This window comes from Rhinolophus sinicus, linkage group LG02 (genome assembly GCF_036562045.2).
Source record: "Rhinolophus sinicus isolate RSC01 linkage group LG02, ASM3656204v1, whole genome shotgun sequence".
NCBI classification, from domain to species: domain Eukaryota; kingdom Metazoa; phylum Chordata; class Mammalia; order Chiroptera; family Rhinolophidae; genus Rhinolophus; species Rhinolophus sinicus.
Genome location: NC_133752.1, coordinates 33,854,247 through 33,878,371, shown reverse-complemented (window position 1 = coordinate 33,878,371; position 24,125 = coordinate 33,854,247). Strand labels below are relative to the sequence as shown.

Here is a 24,125-nt window from a genome sequence, read left to right as displayed (position 1 = left end):
AATGGATAAAGAAGATGTGGCATATATGTATGCAATGGAATAGTATTCAGCCAGGAGGAAAAAAGGAAATCCTGCCATTGTGACAACATGGATAGACCTTGAGAGCATTACATTAAGTGAAATAAGTCAGACAGAGAAAGACAAACACTTCATAATCTCATTAATATGTGGAATCTGAAAAAGCTGAACTCACAGAAACAAAGAGTACAATGTGGTTACTAGGGGCTGAAGGTGGTAGAAATGGCAAGATATTGGTCTAAAAAGTATAAACTCCCACTTATAAGATGATTATGATTTGGGGAATCTAATGTACAGCAGGGTGATTATAGTTAATAATACTGTATTATATACTTGAAAGTTGCTAAGAGAGTAGATCTTAACTGTTCTCACCACAAAAAAAGAAATGGAAATTATGTGACAAGATGGAGGTATTACCGTGTTTCCCTGAAAATAAGACCCAGCCAGACCATCAGCTCTAATGAGTCTTTTGGAGCAAAAATTAATGTAAGACCCAGTATTATATTATATTACATTACATTATATTATACTATATTATACCAGGTCTTATATTATATTATAGTATATTATACAAGACCCGGTCTTATATTAAAATAAGACTGGGTCTTATATTAATTTTTGCTCCAAAAGCTGCATTAGAGCTGATGGTCCGGCTATGTCTTATTTTCGGGGAAACATGGCAGCTAATGTATGTCGACAATCATTTTGCAATATATAAGTGTATCAAATCAACACACTGTACACCTTACACAATGTTATATGTCAATTATACCTCAAAGCTGGAAAAACAAACGTAAAAATGTATGATGGCTTATGACAATTAAAAAATACAATATCTGAATTGAAAATTTCACTGGCTAAGACTAACAGAAGGTTGAACACTACAGAAGAAAAGATGAATTAGTTTGAAGACATCATAATAGAATATATCCAAAATAAAACACAGAGAGTAACATGACTGAAAAAAAATTAATGGAGTATCAGGGAACTATACAAACTAATATCAAGCAGTTAACACATGTAATTATAGTTCTTGAAGAAGAAAAAAGAGAAGGGGGAATAATATATTTAGGAAATAATGGCTGAATATTTTCCAAATTTGATGAAAAACTGTAAAAACACAACCTGATACCACTACATACCTTGTAAAAATTGTGAAAATTTATACTACCAGTATTGGAGAAGATATGGATAGCCTGGAACTTCATACATTATTGGTGGGAATATAAAATATAACAATACGTTGGAAAATTGTTTGGCAGATTTTAGTAAAATTAAATATTATCTTACCATATGACCCAGAAAGTCTACTCCTAGATATTTCCCTAATAAATGAAAACTTATGTCCATACAAAGACTTGAATTCAAAAGGTCATAGCTTTACTTGCGAGAGCCCCAAACTGGAAACAATCCAAATATTCACCAACAAGTAAGTGATAAACAAGTAAGTTGATGGCATATTCATACAATGAAATAGTACTCTGCAATAAAATGGAATGAACTACTAGTCATAATATGGATACATTTCAAAAACAACTTGCTGACCAAAAGAAGCCAGAAACAAAAGAGTACATACTATATAATTCCATCTATTTAAAATTCTGAAAAAATATCTAATCTATTGTGACAGAAAATCGATTACGGTTTGCTTGGGGCCAGTATGGAATTGATTGGGGTGGGATATAAGAGAATTTGGGGAGGTAATGAAAATGTACTGCATCTCAGTTTTGCAAGTGGATACATGGGTATATAAATTTGTCAAAACTGATTGAAATGTTAATTAAAAATGGGTGCTGATTTTTGTATGTATATTATACCTCAGTGAAAGTGATTTTTAAAAATTAGTAGCTTTCTTACACATCTAAAAAAACTAATTAGAAAATATTATGAAAAATTACATCAACAACATCAATTAAAAAAAACAGAATACCTAAGAACAAAACTATGAAATAGTCTAGACCTTTATAAAAATCATAAATATTGTAGTACTTCAGATAACACATGAATAATTGGAGAGATGTTTCACATTTGTGGGTAAAAATCATCAATATTATAAGGTTGTCATCTCTCCCTCAAATTAATTTATAAATTCAGTGCTATGCCAATTAAAAATCTCTCAGGATTTTTCACTGAACTTGACAAGTTCATTCTAAAATTCATTTGGGAGAACAAGAGCTTAGAATGAAAAATCAAGTCAATGTAAAACCGACTTTTTATAAAGGTAAAATAGTTAAAACTGTGTAATAGTGACACAGAAATAGACAAAATAGATTGGAAGAAAATAGACTACAGTGTAGAAACAAATCTATGGGATCAATTACATGATAAAATTGACATCTGCAATCAGTGTGGGGGGGAGGACTTTTCCATAAATGGTAGTTGTTGAGACAACAACCTATTCATGTGGAAAATAATGTTGCAAGACCCCACACATAATAAATTCTAGCTATTTTAAAGAATTTAAAAAACTGAAGTTGAAAGTAGTAAGAATAAAATATTGAAGAATATACATTTGTGACCATGGGGTAAAAAGTACCTTTTGAGTGACTCATAGAAAGGCATTAACATAAAGAGAAACACTGTTAAATTTAATTATATTAAAAAGCCCTTTGGTATACCAAAAGCATACACCCCCTTACCCCCAGCCTTTATATATTTTTTATTTTTTTTTTATTTTCAAGGTTAAGTGAATGGCTTTACATATTGGCCTTTCTATCTGGTAGAAATCATAAAATACATTTTTCAGATTAAAAAGGTCATTATAAGCAAAGTTAAATATCTAGTAGTATACTGAGATAATATATTTAGTATAATACCTATAACAGACAAAGCAATGATATAATGAATAGGAAAGAAAAATAACTCAATAGGAAAATAGACAAAGGATATGAACAGGCTAGTAGTCACAGATAGGAGGTATGATTTATATAAAAATATACAAAATAATACTGTTTTCTCTGTGGAGATTTATTTAGAAGCCTGGGATGTTATTTTTAAAGGTCTAGAATGATATAAAACTCAAAAGTTTTCACTTTGGGTTGGAGTATGGGCACTAGGATTTGAAGGCATGGTCAAAAGCCTTTTTACTTTTATTTGTAAAGTTCTAATTTTTCAAAAGGAAAATACATTTGGGTATTTTGCAATAAAATTTAATTTAAAAGATTCATTGAATTTAGTAGAAAGTATGTAATAAGTGAAATTAGCTATAAATTTCATTGGAATAGGTAAGTGAAGGCAAAAGTTAAATGGATTGAAAAATGAATAGGAGTCAGGATCCAGAAGTAGATATTGTAGATTATTATTCTGAGGAAGTTGGATATGAAGAGACATGGATGGTAGAAAACAATAGATGGGACATTGGATTTGGGAAGAGTATTTGCTAGTTTTGTTATTGTTGTTGTTATAATATCTATACAAAATTTCTCTCATATACTATATGTATATATAATATGTACATGGAGTATATAAGGAAAAGGCCATTACATAGGTTAAAAATTACAATACAGGAGAGAAGGAATAAAGTTGAATTGATGAAGTGAACTATTTTGGCATTAAACATTTAGGGACTACACATGTTTATCAAGGATATAGGAGATTTAGAACATGGCTCTACTTGTGACCAACTGATTTTTACGGTTGGTTTTCTTTTTTTTTTTAAACCACTGTGAAAAGAATTTTAATGAGAAGTTTCTATATACAATATTCTGAATACATCCACATTTTCTTAAACCACACATCCTTAATCGAATATTTTCATAGGGAAAAATGAGAAAAAGTTACCCTAATAGAAATCCCCATTGCCAGGGAAAATTCATAAGGAAGTGGGAAATAACAGCAGCTGAACATGCCTCCATAAGGCATGGACCCATAGACAATCTTAAACAAACTCCCTTCAAATGCTTCAAAACCTGAAATATAAACACAGTCATATTTAGACAAACTTATAATGGTCAGAAAGAAAATTATTTAAGCAAATATTAAAATAAAGGTCTTTTTTTGAGTAATAAGGTTTTACTAAAGTAAATCTCCCCAGCTGTTCTACTAGGCTTGAAATATTAATACAGTCCATTTTAAATGTCATCATAGATTGGATTATAACCTATTTCATATTTTATAAAATATTATTATATTTTAATTATTAAAAGATCAATTTCTCTGTGATTAAATAACTAGTTATCTCTTCTTTAATCTTCCTAGTAAATAGTATAGTGAAACTATAGGTTTATCTCCATCATTTAATGTTTAGAGATGAACTGTGTGATTAACTTAATAATTATAAATAGAAAATATCAAAATGAGAAAAGAGAAAAATCACTTAAAAACTGCACAATTAACTAAAAAGAACTTTCAAATTTCCTCATTGGCTCAAATTTTCTACTGAAGAATATAATAAATTATCACTGTCTATAATTTTTATGCTTTTGAGATATTACCACTAAACTTATATACTTGCCACTTTTATTTGGGAAGCTGTTATATTCATGAATCTTTTAAAAATCCAAATAGAATTATGATCTCTAGATAGTAATATTTTAGGAAATATTGTAACTAAAAGATTAGCTTTTACAATACAAAGATAATCAGGAACATACTCTGTGGAAAAAAATTCATGAAACAAAAATAGTATTGAATGTCAACCATAAATATATATATATATATATATATATATATATATATATATATATGTCACAGGATGTAAATTATAGCATACGGAATACAGTCAGTGGTATTGTAACAGCTATATACAATGTCAGAGGGGTAGTAGATTGAGGGAGGGGGTTATCACTTTGTGAGTGGTGTAAATGTCTAACTATTACGTTGCTTTGTATACCTGAAACTAACAAAAAATAAAAATATATATTATTGAAATTCTTAATCTCTCCGAAAAAATATAACAAAACAGAAAAGGAGAAACCTTTTATGGGGTGACCGTATCCTTTGTTAACTGAAAAGTAAATAGTTCTCCATAGATAAGCCACAATTCCCAAATAACACAAAAGCTGTATAAGGGGAATTTAGCTCTATGCAAATTAAAGGCTATCTCGAACAGAGATTTTACATCACAGTGATTTCTCTTTATAACCAGTAATAATAATGACAAGAAAGAGAAATTAAGGCAACAATATTTCTGCAAAATTTTTGTTCATTATTTTAGTTTTGCTTAAAGACTCGAGTTGAAACAGCTATAAGAAAAATTCTTCATCTTCTTTTCTACCAGCTTCCAATATTTAAACTAACATTACTCAAGGTATAATTGGAAATCTACCTTTGGATCAAGTCCAAGCCCAGCTCGTATTAGGATAACAGTAAGGGCAATGTTTCTTAAAGTTGAAGACCACGTATTACTAATACGAACATGCTTACTGAGGAATGGAACATTCCTGATGGTAAAACCAGCTAGTAACATCCCTTAAAAAAATAAAAGAAAATGAATTATGTTTAATTCAGTTGATTCTTCCATGAGAGAAAACAGAAATGTTTAATTTCCCCTCTTCAAACACCCTATGTCTTTCATGACTTTGGTGAAGGGCAAGTTATATACAAGTAGAGGAGGCTGCACAAATAAAGAAATGGAGATATGAAATGACACAGCTCAATGGGGTACAAGTCATCCAGTGTTGTTAGAACATGAAGGGCAAGGATGGAAGTCAGATAATGGGCAGGAGGGGTCAGATTGTGAGTAGCTACCCCTACCGAGCACCCCTTCCTGCTCTGGAAGAGTAAGGCAAGTTTTAGGCAGTAAGTGACACAATGAGTATTGCATTTTTTATGCGATAGTCTTGGTGAATTAGATAGACATAAAACTGGAGGAGAGACCAATTAAAAGCCTCTGCCACAGTCCCTGGAATAGTTGGAAAGAAATAGCCTAAGATAGGACAAGAGCAATAGTCTTGGAGAGGAGAAAAAAGGTACAATGAATTCTTAAGAGGTACTGAAAGGGTGTTATAGACATAGAAAGGGTGTTAGAGATAATTTCTATTGACAGTGTACTGAATATTTGGATGTATTTAATACTTAGAAGATATGAGACACCTCTAATAGAAGTTCTTCCACCAATTTTCCTCTGTCCAGCTGGAGATTTGTGTAATAATGGTGATGAAGAAACACTGGTCAGGCAGATGGTGACTCCATGAATACACGTAGAATGTCAAAACAGTTTATTCAAAAACTATAAGGCTTTTTGGTGCCCTAATCACTAATATTTGGATCTTGTAATTGTACTTGAATTAGGTTATCTACAGAAAAACACAGTCTTTTCCAATTTTTTCCTTTTTTATAGTACATTTAAAATTAAGTAAAAATGTCCTATTAAATGATAACTCAATAAGAATCCCATATTGTAGAAATGTACACTTGAAACCTATCTAATTTTACTAACCAATGTCACCCCAATAAATTTAATAAAAAAGAATCCCATATTGAGTATATTTAAATTATTTAAAAATACATTCCAGAAAAAAATCTGTGCGTATATATAGAGAATAAATATTTCTATAAATGACTTATATATACATATATAGTACATATATATATCAAGAAGCTATATATAAATCATATTACATTGAAATATTTGTAAATTATAACTATTCCAACTAAAATATGTTCATAATTTACGTACAGTCAATAAAGCGAAATGAGAACTAATTCTACCCTTACCAAGAAGTGGTGGAAGTTGAGGCACTGAAGGTATTCTAATGAGTTCCACAAGTTTCCCCCCAATTATGGCACAATAAAAGATAATTAACAGTCCAAATAAATTTCCACCAGGAAGACTGTCACGCCCTGAGATTGACCAGGTTACACACCATATCAGAGAAAGGAAAACTCCTGAAACATTAAAAAAAACATATCTACATAGACATGGATATATACATATAAAAGATGAATTCTACTCTATTAAATATCATATTAATAGCCAGTCTTATATGGTGTAGACTAATGTCACTTGCTAGTATGGTTGAAGAAATATCTGTTTAACATCTATTGCAATGTGCCTGTCAATTAATGGGACAAGTTTTAAACTAAGTTTTTTATTTTAAAAAATATTTTAAAACTATGTATGAATCCTTTAAAGTGATAAACATTTCTCATAATATATTACATTTCTAAAATGTCATGGCAATATAATGAGATTTATTCCATTTTACATTTTAAAGTAGCTTTTCCATCAGGAATAAGATGATTGGTTGTGATACGTATTCTCAAATTTATTGAAGATCACAGTGGCAGGGTGCCAAATTTTTCAACAGGAGCAGAGTAAATCTTTATATTGAAAGGACAACTCAGTTGACATTTGGTATAAATTATTAAAGGGGGTAAGGGCTGAAAAGAAAGTAAACCTGGTCTTTGGGAGAATATAAAGTATCTAAGATTATGTGTAGGAAGCAGAAGTAGTCAGAGTAAGGACAAGGTAGTAGACATCTTGTTTCTGGCAGCTAGATCCTAATGAAAGGCGCTACTCACAGGGAAATCCATAGATTTCTATCAAGGACAGATAGTTACCCTGTAAATTGCCATGTGAAAATTAAATGGCTACCTTCATTTACTGTGAATGATAATTTCTAGTGCTTTTACAGGTTCTTAAAACAACACAAGTGCACTTTTCAGTTGTGACCTCTTTTTGGCTGCATAGAATAAACAAGGAGGATTTTGATAAACTCAAGGCAGTAAGTTAGAACTAAGATTCTTGTCCCTTCCCCACTGACTACTGCTATTCCATGAACACTGGAAGGACTGCACTCCTACTGAAATAATGGACCAGAAAATATTCTACTGACAGAGAAAATAAAAGGCAGTTTGTTTGTCTGATGTCTGAGTGATAAAATCACATCTGAGAATTCATATACAAAATATGCCTCAACTACCTGATGTTTAGGGCTCAAATTTATATGATTTGAATGGTTTGGGAACCCCTAAACCCTATACCTATAAAAAAAAAGTGTCTTCCCATGGAACTATGCCTAAGGCAGTTAATAGGTTTTAGTTCAAAATATCCCAATAAACACTCCTGACTCCAGATGGCATAAAGTCCCAAAGATAAAGCCCTACTGAATATGAAGTTAAAATAAAACCTTACAAAACAATAAGTAATCTCCTATGAACAAAAGTTGATAGATACAACAAAAAATGGAATTAGATATCCAAAAACTTCAACTAATAGAACTACTAGATAGATACTATAAAATATGTATTTTCAAAGAAATGCAAAACAATTTAAAAAGACTAAAGCTATAAGAAATACCCAGAAGCAATGTAAAAGAATCAAACAGAACATCTAGAAAAAAACTAAAAAAGTTACTGAAATTTAAAAAAATCACCAGATACCTTAAACAGCAGATTAGATACTGCTGAAGAGAGAAATATGGCAAACTGGTAGATATGAAGAAATTACCTAGCGTGTAGCATAAAAAGAAAAATGAGGTGAAAATTATGAGATATTTAGATTTTGAAAAGATATAAAATACATCTGATGGTAGCTCCAGAAACAGAATTGAAAGAGTGAAGAAGAGACAATATTTGAGAAGATAACTGGCTTAAAAAATTTACAGAATTTATTAAAACCATAATCAATACTGTACTGATTTGGAAGCAAAATGAGTTCTCACAAGGATTAAATAAAAATAGATACTTAGACACAATGATAAGAAACTATAGACAACCAAATACAAAAATAAAGTATTAAAGAATCCAGAGACACAGATTAATTATAAAGAAATAAACATTAGAGCAGTTCTCAATTTTCAATAGCAACAACAGAAGCCGGAAGAAAATAAAGTCTTCAAAGTTCAAAGATAGAATATCCAATGATATATTCAAGCAAAGGACAAATTAAAGATATTGTCAAGCAAATATATCTAAGAACATGTTCCATTTTTACTGAGGGGAAAAAACTATTGGAAGATATTCTTTAGAAAAAGGACATAGGACTAAAAAGGAAGGAATGATGGAAAAAGAAATTTGTAAACATATAGGTTAATCTAAAAAAGTTTTGATCAAAATTTCTAAATCACAGGATACAAAAATAAGTTGGTGAAGGATTTCTAATAATAATTATATAAAGAGGTTGGCAATTTATTTCAACCAAAAAATTCCCAACCTATAAAACTATACAAAAATAAACAAAACAAACATTCCAGGATCCTGAAAACTGACCAAAGGCATTATCAAATTGAGAAGTGTTTATTCTTGAAAATGTGCTTGAGTTTGGGTAGAATCAATGAGTCTGGGGCCTTCCTGCCTGGGATTGTACCATTCCTTCCCTCCTCCTTCCCACTTCCAACTCAGTTGGGAAAAATTATAATTTTACAAATATGGCACTAGATATAAAACCGGCAGCTTTGTTGCCAGAAGAGATAGAGGTAGATTTGATACTGAGTAAAGGGAGAAAACCCATGACTTTGCCAGGTAATAGTGGTAGACTGCACTGGGAATAAATAGAAAAACATGAAGTTTTCCTAGTTTGAGGTTGTAGTCCAAGTTGGGGTGAGTGTCAGATCACCTAAAAATGTAACTGGAAGATCCTGGACACGAGAAAGTCCTAGAAAGGTTGAGATAAGTTCTCCACATATCCATGAATGCTTGGGGAAGCACTTGTATGCACGTGAAGGGAAAACTCAAGATAGTATGTTAAAAAGTAAAAAAATGATATGAGACTTGCAGCAACTTTGACTGAATTCTTCAGTCCACCTACAGATTACGTGACATTGATGGAAGTCTTATTGGCTTGAACAGAATGTCTCCCAAAAATCACTGGGTGACTACTAAACTATGCAGACAAAATGAACCCAAACAGGTTCACACCAAGATACATTATAATTAGAATGGCAAAGGTTAAAGATAAAGAGAAAATCCTAAAAGTAGCAAGAGAAAGACAACTGGTTACTTACAAGGGAGCTCCCATAATACTGTCAGCTGATGTCTCTACAGAAACTTTGCAGGTGAGAAGGGATTGACACAAAATATTCAAAGTGATGAAAAGTAAGGGCCTACAACCAAGACTATTCTATCCAGCAAGGCTATCATTTAAAATTGAAGGAGAGATAAAGAGCTTCCCAGACAAGAAAACACTAAAGGAATTCTTTACCACAACCCAGGATTACAAGAAATGTTAAAGGGATTTCTTTAAGAAGAAGGGGGGAAATAAACAAACAAAAGAAGATAAAAAAATGTGAATAAAATGACAATAACTATGTATTTATCAATAATTATTTTAAATGTAAGTGAATGATTATTTTAAATGCTCCAATCAAAAGACATAGGATAGCTGAAGGGATAAGATAGCAGGACCCATACATATGCTGTCTACAGGAGACCTATCTCAGATTGAAAGACACACATAGATTGAAAGTAAAGGGATGGAAAAAAATATTTCATGCAAATGGAAATGAAAAACAAGATGAGGTAGCAATAGTTATATCTGATAAAATAGACTTTAAAACAAAGACTATAATGAGAGACAAAGAAGGAATTACATAATGATAAAGGGACCAATCAAACAAGAGGACATAATTCTAGTAAATGTCTATGCACCCAACATAGGAGCACCTAAATATATAAAACAAATATATAAAACAAAAAGGGAGAGATTGACAGTAACACAATCATAGTAGAGGACTTTTAACACCCCATTGACATCAATGGACGGATCTTCCAGACAGAAAATCAACAAGGAAACTATGGCCTTAAATGACACAATAGACCAGATGGATTTGATTGGTATGTTTAGAGCATTTCACCCCACAGCAGCAGAATATACATTCATTTCAAATGAACATGGAACATTTTCCAAGATAGACCACACGTTAAGCCACAAAACAAGTCTCAATGAAATTATATCAAGTGTCTTCTCTGACCACAATGGTATGAAATTAGAAATCAATTACCAAAAAAACCCTGTAAAAACACATATTCATGGAGGCTAAATAACATGCTACTAAATAATGAATGGGTCAACAATGTGATCAAGGAAGAAATCAAAAGATACCTTGAGACAAGTGAAAAAGAAAACACAATGATCCAAAATTTATGGACATAGCGAAAGCAGTGCTAAGACGCAAATTCATAGCAATGCAGCCTTACCTCAAGAAACAAAAAGAATCCAAATAAACAATCTAACCTTATACCTAAGGGAATTGGAGAAAAAACAGCAAACAAAGTCCAAGGCACAAAAGGAAATAATAAAGTAAAAGGAAGGCAATAATAAAGATCAGAGTGGAAATAAATGGAAGACGTTAAAAAAAAAAATACAAAAGATCAATAACCAAACAAGAGCAGATTCTTTGAAAAGATAAACAAAATTGATAAACCTCTAACTAGATGCATCAAGAAAAAAAAACACAAGAAAAAAAAATCAGAAATGAAAGAGGAGAAGTAACAACAGACACCACAGAAATACAAAAAAATTTCAAAAATTCTAAGAGCAATTATACACCAACAAATTGGACAATCTGGAAGAAACGGATAAATTCCTAGAAGCATACAATCTTCCAAGGCTGAATCAAGAAAAAACAGAAAACATTAACCAATCGATTACTACTAACGAAATTGAATCAGTAATCAACAAGCTCCCAAAAAAACAAAAGTCCTGGGCCAGATGGCTTCACAGGTGAATTTTACCAAACATTCAAAAAGAATTAACACCATTCTTCTCAAACTATTCCAAAAAAGTCAAGAGAAGGGGGAGGCTCCCAAGCTCATTCTACGAGGCCACCACTACACCGATTCCAAAACCAGACAAAGGCAATACAAAAAAAGAAAATTATAGACCAATATCCTTGATAAACATAGATGCAAAAATCCTCAACAAAATATTAGCAAACTGAATTCAGCAATACATCGAAAGATCATACAATATGATCAAATGAGATTTATTCCTTGTATGCAACGTTGGTTCAATATCTGCAAATTAATTAATGTGATACACCACATAAACAAAATGAAACAGAAAAATCATATGATCATATCAATAGATGCAGAAAAAGCATTTGACAAAGTCTAGCAACCACTTATGATAAAAACTCTCAGCAAAGTGGAAATACAGGAACATATCCCATCATAATAAAGGCCATATGTGACAAACACACAGCTAATATCATACTCAATGGGGAAAAGCTAAAAGCATTCCCCTTAAGATCAGAACAAGGCAAGGATGTCCACCTTCACCATGCTCATTCAACATATTACTGGAAGTCCTAGCCACAGAAATCAGACAGAAAAAAAAAAAAAAGCATACAAATTGGAAAGGAAGAAGAAAACTCATTTGCAGATGTCATGATACTATACATAGAGAACCCCAGAGATTCCACCAAAAAAACTATTAGAACTGATAAGTGAATTTAGTAAAGTAGCAGGATACCAAATTAATATTCAGAAATTGGTTGCAATTTTATACACCAATAGTAAACTAGCAAAAGACAAATTAAGAAAACAATCCCATTTACAATTGCAATTAGGAATAACTTTAACTAAGGAAGTAAAAGACCTGTACTCAGAAAATCATAAGACATTGAAGAGATAAATTAAAGAACATACAAATAAATGGAAGCATGTCCCATGCTAATGAATAGGAAGAATATAGTTACAATATTCATACTACCCAAATCAATCTATAGATTCAGTGCAATCCCTATCAAAATACCAATGACATTTTTCACTGAACTAAAGCAAATAATCCTAAAATTTATATGGAACCAAAAAGACCCTGAGTAGCCATTGCAATTTTGAGAAAGAAGAACAAAGCTGAAGGTATCATGCTACCTGACAAGTATCAAACTATACTACAAGGCCATAGTAATCAAAACAGCATGGTACTGGCATAAAAACAGATACACAGATCAATGGGACAGAATAGAGCCCAGAAATAAATCTATGCCTATATGGTTGTTTAGTCTATGACAAAGGAAGCCAGAATATACATTGGGGTAAAGAAAGTCTACTCAATAAATGCTGCTGGGAAACTGGATAGATACAAAAAAAATGAAACTGGACCACGTTCTTACTGCATATACAAGAATAAATTCAAAATGGATTAAAGACTTAAATGTAAGACCAGAAACCATAAAACTCCTAGAAGAAACAATAGGCAGTAAACTCTCAGACATTACCCTTAGTAATATTTTTACTGATATATCTCCTCGGACAAGGGAAACAAAGAAAAAAAAAACAAAACAAAACAAATGGGACTACATCAAACTAAAAATTTTTCACAGCAAAGGAAACCATGAGCAAAAAAACACATCCTACTGAATGGGAAAAGATATTCACCAATGGTACATCTGATAAGGGCTCAATATCCAAGATTCATAAAATACTCATACAACATTTCTCCAAAGAGGACATATGGATGGCTAATAGACATATGAAAAGATGCTCAACATCACTAGTCATCAAAGAAATGCAAATAAAAACCACAGTGAGATATCACCTCACACCTGAAAAAATGGCTATCATCAATAAATCAACAAATAACAAGTGTTGGTGAGGATGTAGAGAAAAGGAAACCCTCGTGCACTGTTAGTGGTATTGCAAATTAGTGCTGTCACTATGGAAAACAGTATGGAGGTTCCTCAAAAAATTAAAAATAAAACTACTTTCTGACCCAGCAATTTATCCCAAGAAATCCAAAACACTAATTCTAAAAGATATATGCACCCTTATGTTTACTGCTGCACTATTTACCATAGCCAAGATATGGAAACAACCAAAATGCCCATCAATAGACAACTGGATAATGAAGATGTGGTACATATAACAATGGAGTATTATTCTGTCATAAGAGAGACTGAAATCTTACCATTTGTGACAACATAGATGGACCAACATTGAAGGTGTTATCCTAAGGGAAATAAGTCAGACTGAGAAAGACAGAGACCATATGATCTCACTTATATGTGGAATCCAAAGAACAAAATGAACAAACAAAACAAAAACAGACCCATATATACACAGAACAAAGTGATGGTTACTGGATGGGAGGGGGCGAGAAAGGTTAAGGGGTTAAGAAGTACAAATTGGCAGTTACAAAATAGTCATGGGGATGTAAAGTACAGTACAGGGAATATACTCAATAATATTGTAAAAACTATGTATAGTGTTAGACAGATACTAGACTTATCAGGAGGATCACTTCATAAATTATTTAAATGTCTAACCACTATGCTGTACACCTGAAACTAATATAAAATAATATTGAATGTCAACTATAATTAAAAATACACTGACAGGGATATAGAGTACAGCATAGGGGAAATAATCAATATTCTAATAACTATGTCCAGTGTCTCATGGGTAATAATAGACTTATTGGGGTTATCATTTTGTGAGTTATAGAAATGTCTAATCACTATGTTGTTTTGTACCCCTGAGATTAATTTAAAAATGCATCTTTGAGGGAGAGTTGAGAGGCATAGCTAAATGGTGGTATCTTCCTCTGACGTAAAATGACAGAATGTCTTTGCTCGTGTTTTAGTTTGGGGCAGTATAGGGGCTGAGGAGGAGATGAGAAATACATGGGAAGCAGAAGAATGTACTCACTCATACCTTCTGCTAATTATGGTTCATTTTGATTAGTTTATTCCCCATCTGATATGTGAAGAACCTCTGAAACTTTTAAATTGGTCAATGATTCAAAACTTTAGGGGATTATTTCATTAAAGTAATTCACACTAAACTTTAGCAACATAGATGAGAGAACAAAACTGAGAGAACAGGATTTCTATCAAAGAAGTGGGGAATAGGATGCATAGAAATGTGATCAAGGGGCAAATTTTTTACAGATAATTTATAAAATTAAAAGGCATTGAGTACCTAGAAAAAGAACAGAGGATGGGAGAGTGTCAAGCAAGCGAGGCAGGAAAACACCTACTTATAATTGTGGAGTCAATGTGAGTAGTGGTTACTAAACATGACCCTCAACTTTTTTGACAACCTCCCCACAAGATGGCATATTTATGGCCTTGAATCTGGGTTGGCTCATTACTGCTTCAACCAGTCAAGATGTTGGTGGGAGATGCTTATATGATTTCTGAGGAGAAACAGTAAATGGCCCTGCATCCTTCTTTTGGTTTTCTTGAAATACTTGCTCTCTGGATGCTTTTTAGAATAATTGCTCTTGGCCCTATCTTACATACTGTAAATAGTGAAGCAAAATGAAGAAACCATATATAGACACTTCAAGAGAGTGTCAGTTCTTTTTGGTTTCAAACTACAAAACTACATAGCTGTATACCCAAGTACAATCAAAGCCACGCTGAGCCCAGCTTTGAGGTCATTTCAGCCCAGGCTATAGAAAAGAGAATTAATCTCTAGATAATTCTAACCCCAGAATTTATGGCTGTTCCTTCCCTGGCCATTTGAGTCCACCAAGAGATCATGGAGCAGAGATGAGTTATCATCTCTGACCCTGCATAAAGTCCTGATGCACTGGATCCTTGAGTATAATAAAATAGTTGTGGTTTTTATGTCACTAGGTTTCGGGGAATTTGTTAAACAGAATTAACTAGAACACTTTGGTTTGATGGAAAACATTTTTTGTAAGACATTCTCCATGGGTCTCTCATATTTCTGTATGTCTTGTGATCAGAGGCACTAACTACACTTAGTTCTGGAATATCTTTGTAAGGATGCTTGTATCAAGAATAGAATTGTAAGATAAAGACAATGTGTTCTTCTGGAGCAAAAGGAAAGTTTGCCTACAGCTTTGGGACAAATAGATGGTGTCTCCTTTCAGAGCAAAAGCCAGGCATGCTTACTTCTCATTATAAACTATTTGGGTTCCCTAAGCTCAGGGTTCCTTTTCCTTTTAATAACACTTATTGTGTGTGCTGGCATTATTCTGCCCCATCAACACCACCCCATGGGACTTGGGGACAAAGAGAACTAACACAAATATGATGATGTGCATGCTGCTCGCTGTGCCATGCATAATAAAGTTCTTTATTTTTTGACCTAGGAGTCCCCCATGTTTCTGCCCACATCCATAAAACAGTAACAGTCGGGATGGCAACTTGCAAGCAGGGTGAAATTTCAGACCCTTCACAGTTCTTGACAAACACTTGAGTTTTACAGACAGATTTGGGTCCAAATACTGCATAAGTTGGACAGTGAAGAAGGCTGATAGGAAAAAAAAAAGATTCATTTCAAATATGGTATTAGAGAAGAACTCTACAGATACACTGGTCTACCAGAAAGATGAACAAATAGGTCCTAGAGGAAATTAAGTCTGAAAACATCACTGGAGGCAAAAATGACAAAACTGAAGCTGTCCTACATTGGGTACATCATGAGATGTCAGGGCGCTTTGGAAAAGACAATTATACTGGGAAAAATTGAAGGCAGCAGGAAAAGAGGAAGACCAAATATGAGATGGGTGACTCCATAAAAAAAATCATAGGCGTGAGTCTACAGGAGCTGAGCAGGGCTGTTGAGGACAAACCATTGTGGGTATCACTCATTCATAGGTGCCAACTCAACAGGAGTTGGAGCTGACTCAATGGCACGTAATACCCACTGACTCTACAAACTTGTTATTTCTGTGATTTGGGTAAAGTTATGTAATCTCTTTGAGTATCAGTTTTCTTATTTGCAATTTAAGAAAAGAATATATCTTACAGAATTCCTGTGAGAACTAAATGACAAATTGTATATAAAGTACATAGAACAGTGGAGAAAAAAAAGTTTGCCATACTTGATTTTAAAAAAGCAAGATCTAACTATATGATGTCTACAAGAAACACACTTTAGATGAAACATACAGATAGGCTTAATGTAAAAGGATGGAAAAGATACATCATGCATACAGTAATCATAAATCAAAGTAAACAAAAGGGGAATTACAATATATCTTAAAGAGGATATATAGTAAAACACAACACATCAATATCAATGGGATGCTATGTGTATAGAGGGAAATGTCTAATAGCTTTAAAAACTATTACACAGAAAGAATAATCTAAAATTGACAACAAAAACTTTCAGCTCAAGAAGTTAGAAAAAGGTAAGTAAACCAAACCAAAAATAAGTAGGATGCATGAAATACAAAGGATTGGAGTGGAAAATAATTAAATAGAAAAAAAAATTGGAGACAAATCAATGAAACAAAAACAATTATTTGAGAAGTTCATCAAAATGGATACATCTTTAGCTAGACTCACCAAGAAAAAAGAGAGAAGATATAAATTACCAAAATCAGGAATGAAAGAGGAAACATCACCATAGACCCTACAGAAATTAAAAGAATGCTAGGGAAATACAAACTTCAAGCCAAAAAATGAGACAACTTAGAGGAACTAGACAAATTCCTAGGAAGACACAAATTACTAAAACTGATTCAAGAAGAGAAAAAAATCCAAATACACTAAAATCAAGTGTTTGCTATTTAAAAAAATATGGAGAGTATATGGAACAAGTTTAGTCACTATGTTATTGGGGGAGGGAGTGGAATTAGATAGAATTCAGTCAATTTAAGATCCAAAGATGCTCTGATCTGGTGATGGCCACCCAGGTTATATATGGGGTAGTAGAAAAATTTGGGCTTTAAGATTATTTATTAAATTGCAGCTCAATTCCCGAAAAAAGAAAGACGGGGGCGGGAGGGGGACATGGTATAGAAATGATCTTCTAGGAGAGAGGTCAGAAAATCTTTTCAGTAAAGGCTCAGATTGGAAATATTTTTGACATTATGAGTCATATGGTCTCTGTTACAACTACTCAAGTTTGCCATTTTGGCACAATAGAACTTTATAAAACAAGTAGGAACTGGATTTGGTCTATGGGCTGTAGTTTCCTAGCTCCCATTCTAACAGCTGAAATAGAAGATTATACTTGGGTATAAATAAAAACGAGACTGCTTTGGGCAGAAAATTACTGTGAGGGCCCTACTATAAAGATTCCTTGGGTTCTATTTTTCCTAACACCTTTATTCCAGCAAGGCTATAACAATTTTCTCTACCCCATATATATTTTCTGTAGTTAATCATGTTTCATGCTATTTTACTAACTAGATATTTACATGAATAAACAAGCACCTCCTTTAAAATTAACCTATTTGCTAATTGCTCAACAATAAGCTGAGAGCAGATAAACTAAATAATGAGAGTTTTCATTATGTAAAAAAGATGAGGTGAAGGGAGAGAAGGAAATAGTAGAAAACCAAGCTAGCTCAAGATGGCAGACAGGGCACACGAGACAACTGAAATAAAAGTATAGACATACAAAAAGGAACACATACACAACCATAAAGACAATTAGGGGAGAAGATACAGTGGTTGTCACACACAATTCTGGGAGATGAAAGCAAATAAGACCAAGATGAAGGATGGAAATGGGTGGAAAAAGCTGTATCCTTGAATATGTGAGTTAACGACTACCAAAAAAAAAAATCCAACTGACAATGGAAACTGAAAGAATCTTAGGCTTGGAGGTGGTATACAACTAAAGGCAGGAGTGAGGAAATGGGGCTGAAAAGAGGGAAATTAATCAAGGGTTTGGAAATGGAACAATCGCTCCAGTCTGCAACTCCACTTTTCTCTCCATTCCTGTGCTTAGAGACTGCAAGCATTTATCATACTTTAAATAAATGAATGTATTATATAAGGGACAACTAAAGCTTCAGGAGTAATTGTTGGAGTTCCAGAGTGAAAACATCTCATTCTGGTATGGGGAAAATCCCTGACATCATAGCCAGCTCTATGTCCATACACCACAAGCCAAAGCCCATTAGTCAATAAAGCTTTGTCCTGCCCAAGCAGAAGACTCTCAGAGTAGGAACCCAACAAGAAAACAGTCCTACTTTCAGAGCAGCATATGAGTAGTATATCAACATAAGCTACTGAGACCTTCCTTCTTAACACGTTGCGTACGGATCACGAGAATCTTCATGAGGGATTTAAACCCCGCCGTACGCAACGTGTTAAATATCAGATAACCAAGGATCACCAGCATAAAATAAGAACCAGCAGCATGAAAGTGAAAAGTCAAGTAAAACAAACTAAAAACCTGATCTCAGAAAAAACAGATAATTCAGGGACCAGAATAAAACAAAAGAAAAAAATAAAATTATGTTTTCAGAGATTTGAGAACATACATAAAATAAGAACAGAATACCACATGAAAGAAACAATTAGAGAACAAAAAAAAGTTTTTGGAGATAAAATAAGTATGATTGCTGAAATGAAAAACTGGAAAAATGAAAAATATCTGACTAGAAGAGAGAATAAAGAAAAAAGTGAGTAGAGCGGGAAAACTGTCAAGTAATTAATATGCAAATTTCTCAGTGTTCAAATTGAAAGGTTCAATGAAGTGCCCAATACAAAGGATGAAAGGGTCCTATCTACACTTATCAATGTGAATGTTGTAATGTCAAGGATATATAGAAGATTCTAAAATCTTCTAGGTACTTAAAAAAAAGCCATTTCCAAAGGAATCATAAACAGATTTGCATACTATATCTTAGTAGCAACTCTAGATATTAGGAGATAATGGATGAACCCTTCCAAAAAAGGAGACAAGAATATACAATGAGAAAGGACAGTCTCTTCAATAAATAGTGTTGGGAAAACTGGACAGCCCCATGCAAAAGAATGAAATTGGACCTCTATCTATACTATGTACAAAAATTAAATCAAAATGGATTAAAGACTTGAATATAAGGCCTGAAACCATAAAACTCTTGGTCTTGGTAATGATTTTTTTTTTTTTTTTTTTTTTTTTTTTGTATTTGATACCTAAAGCAAAGGTAACAAAAGCAAAAAGATGCAGGACTACATCAAACTAAAAAGTTTGGACAGCTAAGGAAACTATCAACAAAATAAAAAGTCAACCTACTAAATGAGAGAAAATATTTGCAAATCATATATCTGTTAAGGGATTAATATCCAAAATATACTGGTGGTGCCAAAATAGTGTATACACATTTTAAGAGATGTTATCTATGCATTACTTTTCAAAGTTGAATTGAATTATGTAGCAATGTGTAGTATGACGTTCACTCAAAGATGGCATTAACCAAATGAATGCTAGTGTCATTCATTGTATTATAATTTTAATACAGTTTTTTCCTTTCTTAACATATATATACTTTTTTTTTTGGCACCTACTGTATAAAGAACACATACAATTCAACAGCAAAAGAAACAAACAATCCAATTGAAAATAGAGGATCTGCATTGAAAATTTTCCAAAGACAACATACAGATGGCCAACAGGTACATGGAAAGATGCTCAACATCACTAATCATCATGAAAATTCAAATCAAAACCACAATGAGGTATCACCTCACACCTGTTAGAATGGCTATTATCAAAATGACAAGAAATAACAAGTGTTGGCGAGGAGAAAAGGGAACTCATGCGCAGTGTTGGTGGAGATGTAAATTGGTGAATCCACTATGGAAAACAGTACAGAAGTTTCTCAAAAAATCAAAACTAGAACTACCATATGATCCTGCAAGTCCCCTTTTGGGTATTTGTCCAAAAAATTAAAACATTAACTGGAAAAGATATATTTACCCCCATGTTCATTGCAGCATTATTTACAGTAGCCAAGATATGGAAACAATCTAAGTGGCTATTAATGATTGAATGGATACAGGAAATGAGGTGTGTATACTTGTATATACAATGAATATTATTCATCCATAAAAAGAAAATTTTGACACTTGTGTCAACATTGATGGACTTGGAGGTCATTATGCTAAGTGAAATAAGTTAGAGAACGACAAATACCATACGACCTAACTTATATGTGGTATATATAAAAACAAAACTGAGCTCATAGATACAGAGATCAGATTGATGATTGCCAGAGGTGTGGGGTCAGAGATGGGTAAAGGCAGTCAAAAGGTACATACTTCCAGTTATAAAATAATTAAGTTATGGAGATGTAAAATATAGTGTGGTAACTATATTTAATAATACAAGGTGTGATAAAAAATATGGTGAATATTTAAATAGAAAAATTTTATTACAGTAAAAGACACATTGCCATTAATCCCCCTCAAAATACTCCCTCTCACTTTGAACACACTTATCCCATCAATTCTTGCCACTTTCTGAAGCAGTTCTGGAAGTCCTCTTTTGTGAATGTCTTTAGTTGTGCTGTCCTGGCTGCCTTGATGTCCTGAATCTATTCAAAACATTTTCCTCTCATGGTCATTTTGATTTTGGGGAAGAGCCAGAAGTTGCACGGTGCCAGATCCGGTGAGTAAGGTGGATGAGGACACATCGTAATGTCTTTATTTGACAGAAATTGCTGTACCAGGAGCGATGCGTGACACAGAGTGTTGTCACGATGGAGGATAAAGTAAAGACACTCAGGAAAAAGGACTTCCAAAACTGCTTCAGAAAGTGGCAGGAACAATGGGATAAGGGTGTTTGAAGTGAGGAGGAGTATTTTGTGGGGGGGTCAATGGCAATGTGTCTTTTACTGTAATAAATGTTTCTATTTTAAATACTCACCATATTTCTTGATCACACCTTGAATTCCAATTACCAGTATGTTACACCTTTTGTAGTTGTCCCACAGTTCTTGGATATTCTATTTCTTTTTTCCCCCAATATTTTCTTCTCTTTGCTTTTCAGTTTTGGAAGTTTCTATTGACATATCCCCAAGCTTAGATATTCTTTCCTCAGCTGTGTACAGTTTACTACTAAAGCCATCAAAGGCATTCATTATTTTTGTTATAGTGTCTTTAATTCCTAGCACTTCTTTTTGATTCTTAGAATATCCATCTCTCTGCTTACATTACCAATCTGTTCTTACCTGTTGTCTACTTTTCCACTGGAGCCCTTAGTATATTAGTTATAGTTGTTTTAAATTCATGGTCTGATAATTCCAACATCCCTGCCAAATCTGGGTCTGGTTTTGATGCTTTCTCTGTCTCTTCAAACTGTGGGGGTGTTTTGTTTTGTTTTGTTTTTTGCCTTTTAATACAGTGTGTATATTTTTGTTCAAAGGCAAACATTTGGTTCTGGGTAAAAGGACCTCTGGTAATGTGGTGGTAATGTGTGGTGGGAGGGGAAGAGTTTACAGTCCTATGACTAGGTTCCAGTCTTTTAGTGAGCCTGCAACCCTGGGCTGTGACTTTCACTATTGCCTCTCAGGTTTTGCTTTATTTTCTGTTTGTACCCCCCCAGGATGGCTAGAGGGGACTGAAGTAGGGTATTTCTCTTCTCCCAGGTGGGTTGGGCTCTGATAAAATAGTTTCTCTTGAGGACAGGTCTTGTAAAAAAAAGAACTGAATGCTCTGGTGTATTTCACAGTGCTTAACTGCCACCCACCCCCCATGGCTCCTAGAGGTAAAAACTCACAAAAGTGTGTTCCCCTCACACCACGACTGGGTTCCCTCCGGAGTTTTATTCTCAGAATTGTCCACACTGAGCCTCCAGCCAATTTACAATTACAATTTTGGTTTTCCTGCCCTGGTACTGGTTCCCACAGAGGTTTCTGCTCTGTTATGATTCTCTGTATCCACCCATCTGTCTCCAATTTGGGGGGCAGTAATTTGCCCTGTGACCTCACTTCTTTGTCAATTTTTCAGTTCAGCATTTTATTTGTTGTTAGGATGGAATGATGATGCTGGACCAGAATCTGGAAGGTTCTGGGATATTATTTTTGAGCTCTAAACTTCCAAGGCTGCTTACTTCATAAAACTGATAAGATTTTAATGGAGAAATTCTGGCCTCAAGATTATTTAAAAATCATAGTTAGATATATAATAAAGCTTTCCTTTCATTTATTGAAAGGAAAAACAGCTTCATGAAAATAAATTAGTACCTTTATTGAAAGTAAACTAAAAAGAACTTAAAAAGGAGGAATAGCCTATTGCCCTAGAATAGCCATTTCTTTGGGACTAGGCAAGCCACTTCCCAAGTAAGGGATATAAACAATGTGATTAAAAGTGATGAGACTGATTTCTATGTGTGGTTGAGAGTTTAGATTTCTTACTTAAATTAACTTGCATACACTGTGGAATTGGTGAATTAAGTATGAATTGTAGAGAAAATGCAGTTATATTTCTATTATCCAGAGAATATACTGTTTTAAGGGTTTCTTTAGTGTGAATATAGGGTGTGTGAGAAGGAGAGAGAGAAAGTGAAAAAGAGAACAAAAATATAACCCCCCCAAGATACAATCACAGAAACTCCTTTCCCTATAAACTTCTCTAAAATGGCAAAATCAAAAGTGAAAGAAAACAAAGGAGGAAATGGGTTATGGACCTAAGTAAGTTTGTATTTTCAGTACTCTTGTTATCCTCAATTAGTTCATGAGCAAACTGCAGTCCTCAACCTCAAAAGAAAGTCTTTGGTGATCAATACATTTTTCTCTCTTTCAGCCCCGGCCCTACTCTAACAACTGTTCTATAGAAACTGCCCACTAATTAGGGTCATGGGAACATGCTTGTAAGACCTACGCATGGAATTACATTTATAGAGGTGTCCAACCACTTACACTGGCAGGTGTCCTAGTTTAGTTTAGATTCAGGGCCTTAAAAATACTGATGTTAATTAAAAAGCAACATTTACTAAATGCAAAATCAATTGATAAAATTTGCTTTCCAAAGTTTAAAGTTAGCAAGCAGCAAAGAAGAAAATAAAATTTTGAAATTTCAATTGCTTATCCTTCATCATATTTTAAAATAATTTTTGTTCTCTATAGGTTCTGTACTTCTAGAAGTCAAAATCTTTCTAAGTTAAATCATATAGAATATCTAGAAAAAAATTTAAGAATATCATATACATATTTGGTGACAACGACATACTTTAAAATTTTAGTGGGACAGCAAATTTTATACATCTCATTACAATGCAGCAGTTGTTTTAAAACTAGGGGCATAATTTAATAAGAACATTAATATTGCCAGAAGTATAATGTCCTTTCCAGCCAACTTAAAAATAAATGTGAGAAGTACGTTTTAAATAAAAATCTTTAATCAGTGCTGTTTCTCATCCCCAGAATTTAACATCAAAAAAGCACAAAACTCTTTAAAATATAGACCTGTTAAGCAATTATTATTTTTGACAGATTCAAGGAAACATTTCCTTTTGTTCACATATTGCTTGTAATAGAGCTGATCATTTGATCTGGAGTATAAACTGGGGGTGCCAAAAAA

The 24,125-nt window shown here is 33.3% G+C and overlaps 1 protein-coding gene across 10 annotated transcripts in view; it reads right to left on the bottom strand.

The window, feature by feature from the left end:
- The window catches only part of SLC9B1 (solute carrier family 9 member B1), a 62,393-nt gene that overhangs the window by 20,732 nt on the left and 17,536 nt on the right, over window positions 1–24,125 (bottom strand). For 9 of the 10 annotated variants that reach the window (XM_074322933.1, XM_074322947.1, XM_074322950.1 and 6 more), the window contains 3 exons: window positions 6,676–6,846; window positions 5,285–5,427; window positions 3,799–3,926 (listed from right to left, as the gene is read on the bottom strand). In XM_074322933.1, the coding sequence (XP_074179034.1) occupies window positions 3,799–3,926; window positions 5,285–5,427; window positions 6,676–6,846 (442 nt within the window). The remainder of the gene's footprint in view (window positions 1–3,798; window positions 3,927–5,284; window positions 5,428–6,675; window positions 6,847–24,125) is intronic. The other variant, XM_074322940.1, reaches the window with a different exon arrangement.